The sequence below is a fragment of the Mastacembelus armatus genome, chromosome 23 (genome assembly GCF_900324485.2).
Source record: "Mastacembelus armatus chromosome 23, fMasArm1.2, whole genome shotgun sequence".
Classification (NCBI taxonomy): Eukaryota; Metazoa; Chordata; class Actinopteri; order Synbranchiformes; family Mastacembelidae; genus Mastacembelus; species Mastacembelus armatus.
The window spans coordinates 2,018,474-2,035,337 of NC_046655.1; the positions used below are offsets into that span (position 1 = coordinate 2,018,474).

The 16,864-nt window shown below is 37.1% G+C and overlaps 2 protein-coding genes across 2 annotated transcripts in view; one reads left to right on the top strand and one right to left on the bottom strand.

Annotated features, from left to right (window-relative positions):
* The window catches only part of cog5 (component of oligomeric golgi complex 5), a 79,592-nt gene that overhangs the window by 19,547 nt on the left and 43,181 nt on the right, over positions 1–16,864 (top strand). The window contains exon 7 of the mRNA XM_026326683.2: positions 14,812–14,942. Within this exon, the coding sequence (XP_026182468.1) occupies positions 14,812–14,942 (131 nt within the window). The remainder of the gene's footprint in view (positions 1–14,811; positions 14,943–16,864) is intronic.
* LOC113141984 (G-protein coupled receptor 22-like) lies at positions 132–3,794 on the bottom strand. The gene is made up of 5 exons (XM_026326684.1): positions 3,778–3,794; positions 3,362–3,418; positions 2,465–2,591; positions 2,058–2,204; positions 132–1,285 (listed from the first exon to the last, which is right to left on the bottom strand). Exons 3-5 carry the CDS (start codon positions 2,585–2,587, stop codon positions 233–235), a joined length of 1,323 nt encoding a protein of 440 aa, XP_026182469.1. The 5' UTR covers positions 2,588–2,591; positions 3,362–3,418; positions 3,778–3,794; the 3' UTR covers positions 132–232.

The window sequence follows — 16,864 nt, forward strand, 5'->3', positions numbered from 1 at the left end:
TCTTCATCTGTTTATTTCTCAGGGAATGTATTTTTTCTCTGATGCCCAAGATGTATGTATTTAATTGTTAATAAGCTCATCTTGGTGTAGCTTGTTTAGAATCAGTTCCATTTTTAAAAAAATGCTTTACAATATTCTCATTTGCATAAAGAAAGTTTTTTGTTTCTTCAGTCTTGTAAACAGTTTGCATTCACACTTCATATTTCACATATTTACATTTGAGTTAATCCCATTACTCTGCTTCATGCGAGCACAGACATTTTTGTCTGGCTTCCGTGTCCTCAAAGGTGACCTTCTTGTTTCTCCTTGGGTCAATCCATGAGTTATGGATGACCACATTGTTAGGTGTAGGGTCAGCTTCAACCACAGATACCACCCTCTTTTTCATTTTGCTCTTCAAAACCTTTTGGAATTTCTGCCGAGTGAAGGCATAGAGGAGTGGGTGAAAGATAGTGGTTCCATAGGCCATTACCAGAAAGCCCAAACGGAGACGGGCAGTCAAATCATTAAGCCCAGTACTGAGTATGATAGTGTTGAGCACAGTTATTGGAGTCCAGCACAGTAAGAATGTGGAGATGATGAGAAGAGACATCCTGAAGACTCGTTTCTGCCTTTCTCGTCTTTCACGATGACGCTTTACTGCTCTTCTTAGAGCAATGATGACTGACACTGAAGCCCGCATGCCCAAAGGTGCATTCCCACCTGCTCTGACTCCCGTGCTGCTCTGTGAAGCATCAGTTGACTCCGCATGTGTTGCTGTGCTCAAAGAGAGAGTGTTTTTACTTTTTTGTTTTTTTTTAGGTAGGTTGTGCTGAAAGCGTGTTCCAATTCGAATATTAAGTGCCTGAAGGATCTTGTAGTAAGTCACCAGCATTACCACAGCTGTGAAAAAGAATATAGGGATCTGTGCCAACAGGTGATAGTACAAACCCAGCTCTGTGTAGTACTCATTTGTATAAGCCACTGTGACCACTGCAGTCTGGTTTACAAGGTCTGAACCAGAGTTGGTGAAGAATCCTACTTCCATGAAGGGAACTAGGAAACTGAAAAAGGATAAAGCCCAAATGGATCCCAGCAGCACCATGGCACGGCCCATCGTAAGCATGCGGTTTGCTGGCCTCACTGAGATGTCATAACGGTCCACAGTGATGGCCAGGACATTAGCAGCGGTAGCTACGCTTGCAAAAGAGACGCAGGCCTCATGGAAACAGCAGATCATGGCTGCATCTGTCTCCAAAGGAAGTAGCACCACCACTACTGTCACTGGGATGCAGCATACACACACCTGGAAACAGACAGAAGTTCAGGTCACATCTCTAATGCATTTTGGCATCTGATCTTGAGACTGTAAATTGTATGTTCATTCTAAAGATCATAATATGACTGTTTTAATTCACTGTAATTATCACATCACACCCATCTGTATTGCTAAGGAATTATTGCCTAGTGGAACTCCTGCACTACTACACATTTTTCTGGCCCCATTTAGATTTCCTTCATGTAGTCTGTATCTAATGAAACTGTAGGTACACACGGTACGCTTTCTTGTTTTATTTCTTTTGGTGGTGATTCCTGTTGTTTGTTTGATATTTTTGTTTTTAATGTTATTAATAATGCATTTTAATCAATATTAGATTTTTGACAAATAATATATTATTCATCTCCTTCACCAAATAGCTCAGCAAAAGTGGTGATCATACTGGATTAAGGTAGAGAAAGCAGTTTAGTTTTGTCATAATAGTAAGGTAAGCCGAAATAGATGTCAATATGGAAAGAACTGAGAAATTGCAATTCAAGCTTATTTAGACCTGTCATTGATACATTTATAAATATTGTTCCTTGCAGTGACAGCTAGGATGGGTATCAAGGGATAACTGGTTCATGTCCAATAACATCTTTGCGGCCCAATAGCCTTCAACGTGCGATGCAGCTTATAATCAACAGAACAAAGTTCTATGTGAAGATGATGTGGATGTTTTTAGAACATATGCACATGTTGTTTTGTTGCTTTTACTATAAATTCCTGTTGGTACCTGATCATAGAGGTTGGAACTCACCAGCACATCTACAACATGGAGATTCATGGTGATAATGTTGGAAACAGAGCTGATGAGGTTCTGTTTCATGCAGTAGAGTACCAGCACAGTGAGGTTGGAGCTCAGGCCCAAAACTATTTCTAAAATCAGGAAGGCTGTCAGAGAAACCTAGCAGCATAAAGAACATGGTGGAAATGATGGCATTTATTTAGTATTAACATTTTAGTCATTACAGTTAATAATAAAATGGACGTTTTCATCTACATTTTATGTAACAAGCAATTCTTCTCCTATACAGTGTGCATTTAAGTATATCTCATTTAAATTTTCAAACTGTTTATTAGCTATGGATTTTAGCTAAGGGTCGGGATTGACATACCAAAATATCAAATTGGTTTGGCTGATCTGTTATTATCCCATAGCAATACCTGAAAGCTGATGGGGTAGATGGCTTCTGAGGAAGTCATGTCAAGTTCATGGGGGTCAGCAGTGTCAAGCACCGTCATGTTGCTCATGGTGGCTACAGAGATCAGCCGTGCGGATTTGTGCATTATCCTGAGGGGAGGAAGAGCACATAGTTTTTGTTAAAAGGTAAATTATGGGATATTAAATTCTGTCAGATAATTTTTTTCAACTTTGTAGTTGTTCACCAGACCAATGAACATGCATGTGGAATTGCCTTTTGATTTCATGTGAGGACTATACTGTAAACAGGCAACAAGTGTTGGGTTATGGTTAGGATAATAAGAAATAATATTCATCCATCTTGACTTGATTTACCAGAAAAAAAGTTGTATTTCTGTTGTTTCACTTACATTTTGGCAATAAATTATGATTATAGAGTTTGAGTCAGATTCCTGAGTTTTTAAAGGAAGGAGCTTTCAATGATATCACCCTGTCTGAAAACATAAAAGATGCATTTTTTTAGGATACTTACCAATTTTAACTCACATATGAAACCAAGGATACTCATGTTTAAATTGCACAGAGGCAAAACATACAGAAAAGTATACCCTTTGTGTGTTTTGCGTGGTGATGATTTGTTATTCTTGAAAACATAAGGAATAACGTAGCCTAATTGCATAACAAGACTTGTGACTGGAAAGGTCAGGCCCTGGCAAAATTCAGAAATTATTCTGGCAAATACTTGTGCATATGCTGCAGTTGAGACTTTAGGTTATGGTGATAATAAGAGGAAAAGTTTTCTGATAGTAGAGTTCAGTTATCTTTTAAGTACTGTAAGTGCCATAAAATGCAAATGTTATGATGTTAATATCATTTCAGTGAGGAGTGAGAAGATATGTTATGACAAAGACCAGACGAACCCATGGTGCTTTGGAAGTACAGTTGACAAGCATCAAATATTGTCTGAAATCAGAAAGCTGTGGGAGGTCAAAATAAAGTATTATTTCCCAAACTACAGACTTTGACAAGCATGCCATTTTCTTAGTGCATTTGGCCGGGTGTGCAGAGGAGGGATAGGAAGCAAAATTTGAACTTCTATAATTTTTTTTTAATTACAGAATTTTAGTTGCTTTTTATTTGTGTAGCTGAGTGAAACACTACGAGTTACTTAAAGATGCTTCAGATACATAAAGTTAAAATTTCCTATCAAACCAGCCATTTTAGAGCCCTGGTTTTCCTGCTAAGACTAAAAAAACCAAATAGAGGAGTATTGGAATATGTGGTTTATTTTGTGGGTTGGACTAAAGCAAAGTGAGTGCAGGTGTGAAAAACTCACCGGTCTCTTCCAGCAGTGTCCTCTCCTGCTCAGAAGCAATTGAAGTGACCACAAAGAACTTGCTGGAGCACAACATCAAAACATCGCATCATATTCTGATTTGACAAGCTGATTCTTCAGTTCATCGGTGTGATCTGTAGCATTCTTTCTGTGAACATATTGAAATTTGACAGATAATGATAAGTCTTCCATTAGCTTCATTCAGGCAAAGAGAAAGGTCTGTAAAAGACAGAAAGCAACATACACCCACCCTTCACTGGGTTGGATGTGGTTGGCAACTTAAGTGCAATGCACTAAGCTCAATGCTTTCTTTCATGCAAGCTCTGTCTTTGTCATTGTCCGTTGTGCTTGGAACATTGCCACCGGTGTCATCCCCGCCTGAAAACCATGCCAATGCCCGAACAATCCTCCTTTCTCAACAGCTCTCCACCTTTCAGGAGCTGTACATTCTTCACACTTTTCTTTTTATCTCTGTATTAATTATGCACCTCCCAATATGGTCCATATTTATGTTCATATTTATATTCCAGAAAACAATGAAGGGAAAAAGTAGAGGTGATGACTAGAGGAAAAGTTTCAATTGCAAAAGAAAAAGAGCTTGTGTAGTTGTTCCTTTGGATTGGACTCAATTCAGAACTGCATCAAGTCAGAGAAGAAGATGTAGGTCATGTGTAATCCTTGGAGATCACTGAGACTGATCATTTGACCTTTGGATATCCACAGCTTGCTTTCTGCTGCTTTGTCCTTCAAGAAACTGCCAGAGAGGAGTAGTTTGAAGCAGAGAATGTCATTCCCCTTTTGTTGTCATCATCATCATCATCCTCCGTCAGGTTCCTTGTTTGATCCTATACAGACAAGACATGAGGGATGGAAGATTACATTAAAAAAAAAAAAGACTAAATGAAAAAAATATCCCATTAAAATCAGATCATTTCCATCTGCTCAACCTGTTGCATCACATGCTCTCCACCTAATTTCAGCTCATTTATCATCTCCTGACAGATAGCTTGCTATTTCTATGCTAATACGACAGCTGTCCTTGTGAGTGTTTGCTCTTGTGTGTGTACCAAATGTGTTTAATCAGTTTTTGATGCTTTGCCTTTTGTCTTTGATGGTTCTCATCATGTGGTGTTCAGCAAATGAGTGCTGAAAACTGTGAACTGACTCTTTGCGGACTGTCTCTGTGTATGAAATCATATGCTCTGACTGTCACAACAGGGCAGTCTCAGTAAGTCAGCTTAGGGCTCAACTGATTGTCCTGCGGTTCGATATTTGAAAATACTTTGTGTAGTACTTTGTGGGACGATAGGAAATTTATGTTTACCCTGCATCTTTTAGTTGCAATGATGAAAGTGACTCTAGAACTAGTGTGCACATTTATATTTCCGCATACATTGTGTCCTTCCATTGTGACTGTCTGCTATTTCAACACTATGAAAAGAGATTTGCTCAGTTAAGGAAATGTGCTTTCTAGCAAAAATATGTCATGCTCCCAGTAATAGAAATTGATATACTGTGGGTATGGCCAGAGTTTTTATTAGCGGTCGAATGTTTGCCATTTTTAACATAATTGGCATTGTTCCATGCCTGAGCATATTAAGCTGATTAACAGGCAGGATCCATGTGTAGTGTTGTATTTTTGCATCAATCAAATTGCTTTTCTACCAGATGTTAGTGGATGTATACAAGTTGAGACTACCTAATTGTAAGAGTGAATAAAGAAAGTCATGGGAGAAAACAGCACAGCTTAAATTCTTTTTTTTCCCCAAAGCGATATATGTTTAATTAGATATGAAATGCAGGGGCAATTTTAGACTCATTTAGTCTCTGCACCTATAAAAAAATAATAATGATCAGTTATTTATTAACTATTATTTATTATTAACTAATGCTAGATTTTGCAAACATTAATTTTGCAAATTTAGCAAATGATTATTCTGACTGTGACCACTGGGTTGTTATTGCTGTGACTTAGAAAGTGTGTGGTTACAGTTTCATGGTGTGTATATTGTCAAACAATGTAACATTAACTTTGCTCCACATGGCTAATTTGCATATGTCAACACACCCACATGGCTAATTAGCAAACCACTGCTAAGTCACATACCATTTTTATGATGGAATTACACATAGTCACTATGCAGTTACACAAGAAATTATATTGACAGTACATTTATGGACAGTGAATTGAAGCATTGCCCAAACCCTCACTGTGCTGGAAATCTGGTCTTCCATAGATGGTTCATTGTTTTTTTTCTTTCAAAGAAAGCAACCAGGTTCAGGTGAGAAAGTAAGGTCAAAATGACATTAGCATTACAAATAGCATTAGCATTACAAATAGAGGCCCAATATTCAGTTAGGATGTTACAAGTCAATATGGATGAATTTATACCTATTATTAGATTTTAGATTTGTGATTGTATGTTGAGATTGAAGGGGAGAGAGTAGGATGGCATCAACAGAAAGAGCATTGGGCTTAAGGGCTTATAAATGTCACATTCTGCTTAGGACCTGAGCATGCCTAAAAGTCGGATACTCAAATTGCCTGTGACTTTTAGACTGAAAATGTGAGTACCCAGTAAAAGAAAACTGGCCCAATTTATAATAAATAATTTGCTTCAGTATTGTGCCGAGAAAAACCTATAACAGTCGAACTCTAGTTTTTATTTTTTTTGCTGGAGAATAAGTGTGACCAACAGACTAATATAATTACTATTTTAAGTATGTGTAGTCCGAGATGGATTACAGCTAGGATATATTGTGGTTCAAATAGGCCTGTCCATTCAGCACATTCGGTGATTATGATTCTGGGCCCACTGTAGTTTGGACAGCATTTATTAGTTTGGATTGTTGCAATAATTATAAACATACAGTTACATAAAACTTCTATATTCGTCCCCTCCAATACTGGTAAAAGCATAAAAGTATTAGAAACATTAAAAATATATCTTTAAAGCTCAGAATAGATATAAAAAAAAAGTATTTTTAATTTGTGATTGAATAGGCTCCAGCAGATCCCCGTGACCCTAATTAGGAATAAGCGGGTATAGATGATGGATGGAATTTGTGATTGACAACTATGGACAATTGCAAGATTAATCGAAATTCAATATTTTAATTGACTGATAGTGAATATTTGCAGTGTTGTTACTTCATCCACTGTATGGTAGAGTATTGATGATCCAACCACTTTCCTAAGAACACTCCCTCTGTGATGCTCCATTATTTTTCAGAACAGTTGATAGATTTTCACAGTTTACAGTGGCTGGTTCTTTCAAGTAGTAGGCTTTACAAAGAAAGATATACAGTGCCTGCAGTTAAACCTGAAATTGGAGTGTGGAACATGCTCACAGACGTGGGCATACCCTAACCTTAACCACACAGAGCCAGTCAATCACGTTCAATCTGATGGAACGCCTACTACTGTCAACACGCCTACCAGTTTGTGGCGGAACGCCCAGTTTCCAGTGCTACGTTTGGGTGTATTTTCATAAAGTATGTATCTAAAGTGACGCTTAGGTCCGAGTAAAATGTCATGTCAGTCAGGGAAATGATTAGTTCATTAATGCATTAGTCAGAAACAACAAACAATAACAATTTTATTCGTCTGTAATAAGGCAGAAATGTCAAGCAATAAATCAATCCAGATTTCTAAGTGTGAGGATGCGTTCCATTTCTGTCTTCTAGGTCATTATATATCGAATGTTTATAGTGTTTGGACTGTTCAGTAGACAAAACAAAAATGTCTTTGCATGTTGAGTCTTCAGAAATATTATTGTTTTTTTTATGAAATGTGAATCATTGAACAGTGAAATTGAAAGAAAAAAATTAAAAGAATGGTAATGAAAGTAATTTAGTGTTGCCCTTGTAGTTTGAAAGAACCTTTTCTCTAAGCTGTAACTGGTTGACTCGTTCTTGCATGGTTGTTAAGTTACCTTTATCTTTGCTGCAGTCTTGAGAAGCTTTCTACTTGCAAATTCTGCTTGCTTTTCTCTCTTGCTTTTCTACAGTGGGAGAACTGGTCTCTTTGGAAAGCTGTGAGCTCAGCTCAGCTTGTGAAGACCCATGTTTCCTTGCTGTTTGACAGCCACTCATTTAGTCTAATTATTCCCTTCTCAAAATAATCACTTATAAAAAAAATCGTGACTCATTGGCTCAACAACATCTCAGCAATGCTGTATGTTTATCTAACTGTGTTGATGTTACAGTGCCTTCATGCAACACATTTACATTGCACTGCTTTCAGCACACCAACAATATTATTAGTATATGATTGTGCTGTGTGTTAGTTTACCTCCAGACAAAAACTAGTCCTCCGTCATCCCTGGGTCCGTCGGAGTGTTTTCCTTCCTTGTAGGGCTTTGTAATCTCAATCCCCAAAGGTAGCGTAGTGCCCACAGATGATAAGCGTGAGTGACTGAGGTTTAGCTTAGTAGTCCATCATTCAAGGATCTCACACCACACTGTTTGTTCAGGATGGAAATTTGACTGGTAAAAAGCATGTAGCCACAAAGCCTGGAGGGAGTGAGAGAGATACTGACACTGTTGCTCTGCCTCCCCCTCTCCTCTTTCTGCTGTCTCTGGTTTTTCTGTCGGTCTGTCTCTCTGTCCTGCTTCCTGCCTCTCTATCTGCCTCCAGTAGCCCATCCTACTCATCTATCCCTCCCTCCCCCTACTTCTTCCTTCTGTGAAGCTGAATTCTCCTTTTTTCCTTTTACACCTTTGCACTTGACTAATTGGGCTCACAAGGCACACTTCATGTTTTTTCAGTCTCATTTTGTTCTGCCTATACTCTTTCTGTAATTCTATTTTCAGTATGCAGAGACAACACAGATCATTTATGTCTTTGAGTTTTCTCTGACCCTCCACTCCATAACTTTGTTTGTCTCCATTAAAGGACAACGGTTTCCAAGTAGTAAATGGTGACCATGACAGTACTAATGGCAGCATCCTTCCTCTCAGGACTGTGTGTGTTTGCCTAGCACCTGTCAGATGGTACATGCTTAATTGTCCCAGTCTGGCTATCATTGGAGCACTTGGTGTGTTGTACTTACTGCCTGCCGAGTATATTTGGAAGGTAGCTAGTGAATGGAATAATTAACTAACTAACTTGGCATTGGCATGGCAACAACAGCACTGCTGGCCAAGGTGAACACAGGCTGATAAATCAAAATTCAAATTGGACCAGGCTGCTGCTCTTTCGAACATACTCTTCTCCAATGATATAACAAGAGCTCCTGATTTTTCACATCTCCCTGATCTGGTCATTGTATCTCAGGTTTTCATCTCTCACTCTTCGTTTGTTTATTCAAGGAGTGTAAGCAGAGATGATGGTTTCCAGTCCGACTGTTTTACTGACATGCGCAACTCAGTGGGAGGCATGTTTTTCCCCAGATACAAGTTGTTACTGAGTGAAAGTCTGTAAATGGCAGACAGCAGGGTTGTGTAGAGCAACGAAAGAGACAGCTGCAGACTTTTTTACTTAGCAAATGTCCATAATGTGAGAGCCTAGTTTCACACCTAAAATTGATGTTAGCCCAGTAGAATGCAACAGAAGAAAATCCATAAATGTTTAATGAATGCATTAATATTGCAACCTGATATCTGGGCTGTCTGAATACGAGTCTAAAGGCAGTTAGCTGTTGTCTAGTCCCCAACTGTGCTATTTTAATCAGAGGTGCACATGAGTGAAACCAAGTGCACTTCTGTGTATGTGTGTATTTATGGGCTTTTAACTGAAGGGACACATGCCACTCCAGTAGATGCTGATGTCCTCATGACTTAAGGTCAAGGTTAAGATCATCCTCAGAGTTGATAACTCATGAAAGAGCTGAGAGGAAATTAAAACTTGAGAAAAACACATACACAGACTACTAAAGAACTCTAAAATAGAGACACTAAACCATCAAAACTCATTATGCTGTATAATGTACTGTACATTCTACAGCAAGAAGTTGAAAATGATCTTGATTCATGTTATTGTTAGAAATGCATGAATCAGCAGTTGCTCAACTGGGGCATAGCTTGAATCATCAAGATTAGGATTCAGAGGGACCATCTTAATAGCGTATTGCCCTAAAGGAAAGATGGCAATGCACATTTAGTCTCCACAACCAGTATCACTGTTTATGAAAAATTATTATTCTTTATATTATTTATAACATTTAGATTTTTAGAAAGTGTATGTAATTATTAAAAAGTGAAAGCTTATTATTAAAATTGTTTATTTTGGATATTATGTCATGAAATTAGTTCAACAGTTTATTTTTATAAGTATTCCTTATTTGTACAAAATTTGAGAATGTGTATAATTGTGCACTTAGTTAATCATGATGGGAATCATTAACCCATTAATGTGTTGTATACATTTTTCTTTTGATTATACTTTGTAAACTATTTCAGGAAATTGCTTTGGAGTTAAAAAAAAATCAATTGTTTTTTGACTTAATTAAATATAGTCAATGCATTGCCTGATAATGAAAGTTATTAACATTACAGTCAGTAACTTAGTGTATTAAGTATATACTCCTATTGATTTACTTAATGTGCAAGTCAAGGAAAAGAAAAAAATTATTTGTACCTCTTCTGATGCTTAATTCTGATCAACAACTATTAATATTCAGTTTCAACCTTGCTTACATCAGATTACAGATCGTTAAATTACATTTTTTTTGTGCCGTTAAGCAAATACACATACATATCGGATGTCACATCATGGTTTACACTAGTTGTGACACACTGCATGCAGCCTGGCAGATGCACAGCCCCTGTACTACTTTATGCATTCTATGTTGAAGAAGCTGTTTCAGGCATCCTTCTTCTTGAAAGCTTAAGAAAACACAACTTCCTGCAAAAAGAAAAAAAAAATTCTCTTGTTCTGGCAGAGCAGTCTGTTTTGCTGCAGAGCTCCAATTTACCAATCCAAGTGGACAGAAATTATATTCATTATTATATTAATAAATAGTGAAGAAAGTATTGGAGGAAAATAATTCAAATTTCTCTACTGGTTTGTTTTGTTAGCATGACATTTTACATTGATAGTTTACAGTCATAACATGAAAAATATGATAGTTTCACTAATAAATTTATGATCAGCAAAGGAACTTTTGTTTGAATTTTAGCTGTCATTTCTGGAATAGCTTTCCATGATCCCTTTGATATTGGTAATTATTGTATCTTATTATTGACTGCCATTGTACTTCGGGAAACCCAACTGTATGAACTGCATAAAGAGGTATTTACTATTTATTAGTGTTATTTTCACCAGCTTTAAGTGGAATGTTGATGTAACTGTACTTTATGACAACTGAGCAAACTCCACCTGCTGATCAAGGTTTGATTGAGAACTTTGTGAAATGCTAGTAAGTGAATCTTGTTTAAATTTTTTTTGGTCAAAATGCTGTCGACATTTTCTTGAATGAAATTTCATCCTTGAATACTTTTGTGCATTTGCAAAGACCTGACTTAATTCCCAAAAGAATTTACTGAAACAGATCCAGTCCTTAATATATAGTAACACTTCTTGGAGCAAGACTTGGGTTGATATGCTGCTGTTTTTGGCATCCTTCATGAAATCCCCCTCAGCTCAATAATTATGATTTCCTGACTGTTAAATATCCTCTGATAAGCAGGAAGCAGATCCGCTGCTGCCTGTTTCCATGCACATCCCACTCTGCTGATTACCTCCATCACCAAGGTGATGCTCAAGTAGGATACACTCTGCCATACAAGCATTGCAATGCTGTGATGAATTCCAAGGTAGCAAAGCATCTTTTTATATATGTCTAATTTGGATTATTGGTGATGTCCATTTCATTTTCCTATGAGGAATGGCCTGGATGAATTTCCCCAGCAAAGAAAACAGGGCACATCTGTGCCAGAGCACAACTTATCCCCTGGGAACACCACATAATATCCAATGGCCTGTGATGTCTGCATTTAGGTGTGTGTGTGGCTTCAAGCATGACATATCAGACAGTCCTCTGAGCATATTATGACAAGTCAGAAAAGACCATCCTCTTTATTTTTCTCTTTCTCTCTCTTACAAACGAACACATCTAAACAGAGGGGCTCAGCTGTTCCATCGTGGTCCCTGGCAGGCTTTGTACTTGTGTTGAGACTTCGAGCGGATTGCTTTTGAATTGAATGTGGCTCCTGTCCAATTCCTCTGGTCCTCTGTGCCTCAGCCCACCACCTGCCTGATAATACTTTCTTTCTCTCTGTATGGGAAGAAGTGCAAACAATCAGCAGCTCCAGACAGATAGCACATCTGAAATGGTTTGATATCAGTCCCTATATCAACACGTCATCTCTCATAATCAGTGGCTAATTTCCCCGTACCTTGTCTCCTGCTGATTTATCAAAACATTTGGCTCTCACAAAGATGCTAATACTGTGGGAAAATTATCATTAGGGCTGTAATCAAAACTTGATGGAATGAGATTAAAGGAGTGAAGCTTGATACCTTTAATGTCATGTGAGCAGACAGATAAAACAGGATAATGGAGGACTTCATGATTTGAGTCCATTTGAACACCCACATTCTAAGCACATTTTTATTCATACGTGTAAAATAAACTAACTTTGACATTCTGCTTATTTGAGAGATAATTAAAATCATCATAGTGATTGAGTTGTCAAAAAGCATCTGATACCCTGATGCCTAAAGTGTATTTAACTAATCTTCCTCCGTTATGTGAATACAGGCCTTTTGCCATACCTTGTGTGTGGCATCTTGGGAAAGGTTTAATCACTCATGATTGCAGACATGGACAACACACTGCTGCTTTTGTGCTGTGATCTCAGTATTAACAATGTTGTGACTTCAGGTGTTGCCATGTTTAGATGTGTTGTTGATGCTCAGAGTTTTTCCAAATTCTCTGTTCCAAAATTCCACAATTGACTAATGATAATTCAATCTGCCCTGTAGTGGTTGTACTTTTATAAAAAGTCTGTGTACTCAAGTGTGCTGTTAATGCAGTTAGTGACAGTTAAGTGACTTAAAACTGCATCCTCATTACAAAACCTTGCTCAAGCTCAACCCTTTCCTTTAAATAAAGGTTTCTCACATCACACTTGGAAGGGCCCAGGAAAGAAACAAGCTTAAGGGTCATAACCCCGTGTTTACTCGAGGCACTCATCTTCTCTTGGACAAAATTTCTCATATTGACAGGGGTACATAAATTTCAATTGCATATCAACACAGCGCAAGGTTTGGTCGCAATACCTGTCAGTATTTCTGCCTCGATCAGGCTTTACAAAGCAGATGGCTGAACAAACGATGCAGGGGCAAAAGCGGAATGGAAATGTTTAACACACAGTCAGAAGTGCTATGTGCTTTTTTGAAACAAGTACTGCTGACAAATCTTTCAAGCTGACTAGTGCAAATGAAGTCACTGAAATATGATAATTTAATCACAACCAAGCTGTGTTGATAAAGTTTCAGACTGACTTTTGTTTTTCATTGTTGTGACAAGGACTGAAAAAACATTTTCATGATAGATTTAAACATGAGTTATACTAAGGTAAAGTCTATGTGTCCTTTTGAAAAATTCAGGATAAAATTACATTAATATTCAAAGTATATTTAGTTCAAGTAATAGTATGGTTTGGAATGTATGAAATGAATCGGTATGTATAGAATTAGCCATAGAAGACCATGTAACCATGTAACTATACTCGGACATAGTGTATTATAAATGTTATTTCTTGTTTTTTATCATTCATGTTATTAGTAGTACCAGTCCTTTGTTCCCATGATAGTTTAAAGCTTTTCGGTGGCCTCTCAATCTTCTGCTGAAAACAATGTTTAAGTTTCTCATTTAAAGCTGGGGTTGTGTATTCTAGGATCCCTTCTAAAGCAAAAGGCAATAAAATGTTATGAGATGGGTCAAAAACAGTAATAATGGAATAAAGAAATACTAATATCAGTTAAATAATCAAAATAAGGTGTAAAAAGAAAATCTTTATGCTTTTTGTTTAACCTTAGTCAGTTAGTGACATAGCTAAAACACACAACTAATTATTTCTCTTTCTCGCTTTTCTGATTTCTCAGAAGGAGGATTTTGATACCTAATGGTGAGGTTTTCTTGGACTGTAGTATATCATTTCTTATGTTTTGTCACTCCTGTCAGAAGCAAATTGAGAAACACTACACAATTAATGCATTCCTGTACTGCTACACTTACCACACCTTAAAACTCCCCTTTAGAATGGATGCAACACTTGCTTGTATACTTTTCTACATATTTTCAGCCTGGAAGCTATAGCTTCAAAGGTAGACCAAGGTCCTTAGGTGTGCTATGGGGCATAAGAAGCTTTGTAGGTGGGGAAAATAGAGTCAATAATTAAGACTGAAATCTTAGTCTTGCGATGTCATTGGCATATCTATTTTTAAATGCCTGTCGAATTACAACTAAATAAGATCGAGCAATAATTCTTTTTGCATATAAAAGCGGAAGAGTTACACTTTTCATATTATGCATTCAGCATGTCCCAGAGCAGTTTCCTACCACAAATGGCTTTGCAAAAATCTCAGACAGAGTAGATTATAAATGTTGTTTAAAAATGCACACACAACAAAACCATTATAATTCAAACCACGGCTTTGCTGTAGATCTGATCTGCTGGTTATAGCACTTCTAACGTTCCATATACATCATTATGTTTTACATTTTCTTTATTTGTTGTGGTTTATTGCACTTTATGCAGTTTATGTATTTAGTATGTAGTTTATATAGTACATATCTTTAAAATTTGGGGTATAAGGGTTGTACTGATGTATAGCATATTGAAATGCTCAGAAAAATGGCATTACACCATGTAAAAATGTAAAGATATGCTCTGGTGGTTATAAAGAGTTAATTAATCCTTTCATATCCAGAAACTGTTACGTTTCTAAAAAACAGTATAGGATTAGGTTTGGAGTACAAGATATTTTAGTCTTGGGAAACATTAGAGAAATTAGAAAATGTAATTATTTTTGCTTTTTATTTATTTGTGTGTATTGTTTGTGTTTGTTTTCACGTGCTTCAGACTATCTGTCACATGGTGTGGATCTGAGCGGTATTGAAGTGATTGAGAACGACTTGCTATTGATTAGCAGAGCCAGACTAGAGGTGGAGAACCAAGCCAAGAGACTGTTGGAGCAGGGCATGGAAATTCAGGTACACACACATACAGCACACACATGCAGAATAACAACACAGATATTTGCTTTCAGTTCAAGTGCAACTCCAAAATATTTAAAAGAAAAACTGTATTTGGCAGTAATGCTATTCCATCAAACGTGAAATTGACCCATATATCTTCTCTTTGTTGTCTCCCAGCTGTTGCCATTTCATTATAGTTTAAGTCAGACAGAAACCCTGTGTAGGCTATGATGATGTCGTGTACTTGTGCATCCTACGTTGTCAGTTGGATCAATTACTTTTCAAATGTGTGTGTGCCTCTTACACGTCTTACAAGATTAATTCTGATTGGATCTTTTCCAAAAACGTTCCTCACTCACATTTTCATCTCGTTTTTATTAGTTAATGAAAATGTCAATGTATTTTAATCAAAGTGTTCGTCATTTTTATTCAGTTATCATCTCGTTTTTGTCCGCGAAAACGTCAACGAAAGTTATAACGAAAATATTTCGTTAACGAAATTAACACTGCTAGGGTAGCTTGACATTCCTTGAATATTGCCTTTTATTTAAGAATTTATGATGGTACTCTATAGTAGGGCTGCAGCAAACATCTATTTTAATAATCAATAAATTGGTCTGTTCTATTAATAGATTAATAGACATTTGAACAGCTCTTAAATTTTATTACATTAGAAAAGACACTTGTTTACTTGAATTTCTCACTTAAAGCAAAAGTAAGTGGCACATTAACCCAAATGAAGGGACATGTAAAACTGTTTATGGAAAATGTGACTTTCACTTTTCTCTGCTTCTGCCATTTTTGCCTTCACAACTGCTCAGTGTGTCACCATGTGCTGTGGGAAACAGCTATTTCACTGGACCTAACTAATCTATAATTACTTTTGCTGCCACCTAATTTTTTTTGTTTAAGGTTTTTATTGATTTTATCGATTAGTTAGTGCAGCTCTACTTAATAGCATACTAAAGGAGCATGAATGGGGAAATGGAAAAACAGAGGATGTGCATTGGCAAAAATTCCCCAAAGATCCAAGGCTTTATTTTATAATCCAAGGTACCTTTAGTTCTTGCTCAGCAAGACTTGATGGTATTGCTGCTGCAGTAGTGACTCCTATTTACTGGTAAACATTTCGATATTTTCACTTTGTAAAGTATTTGGTTTTTTTTTACTGTGCATATACATTCCTGTTTTCTATGTCAGGCTCTTAAAAAACAAAGAAGCAATTAAAGCTGATATAGTCTTCTTTAGTACTTAGGACTGCTTAATATTAATCAAAGTACTGGCCAAGTAAATCCCACAAGCAGACTTGTCATTCCACATAGATACTATTTCTGTTCTCTCTATGTAAACTTTGCATATTGTTTCAGTCAAAAGTATAAAGTACATAGATCACTGAAATTAGTCCCCCTTTCTGCATTGATTCCCATGGATGAATGACTAGAGACCAATGTGTAAAATATTGTCCAAACTTCTGTTGAGTTTTTGTTATGCTGTTGCTTCTGAGAGAAAGAAAGACAGCAGTGTTGTTCTGTAAAATACATGTGAGAGAGGAGGCACGTGTGAGCTCTGCTAACCTTCATCTGCCCCAGAAAGTCTCCTTCTCAAAGGGACAGTGTCCCATTAAAAAAAAAGAGTGTTATTGCATGTGTGTGTGTGACAGCCTGTTCAGTGTTCATAGTGAAATGTTGCCAGTGTCGGTAGAGTAGCTGCACTTCAGCTTTCATGCTTTCCTGCTTCAACTGTCCTTGCCCTGGCAGCTTCTGGTTGGCTGAACAAACCTGATCCAGGTAATCAGCAGTGGGTAAGGCAGGATAGTTGGAAACCAAGCAGGACAGTGGCCCTCGAGGACTGGAGTTAGAAACAACATTATTAACCCAGTAATGTCATATTTACTGATATACCAAGTATTTTACATTTAACTGAATCAATGTTAATGA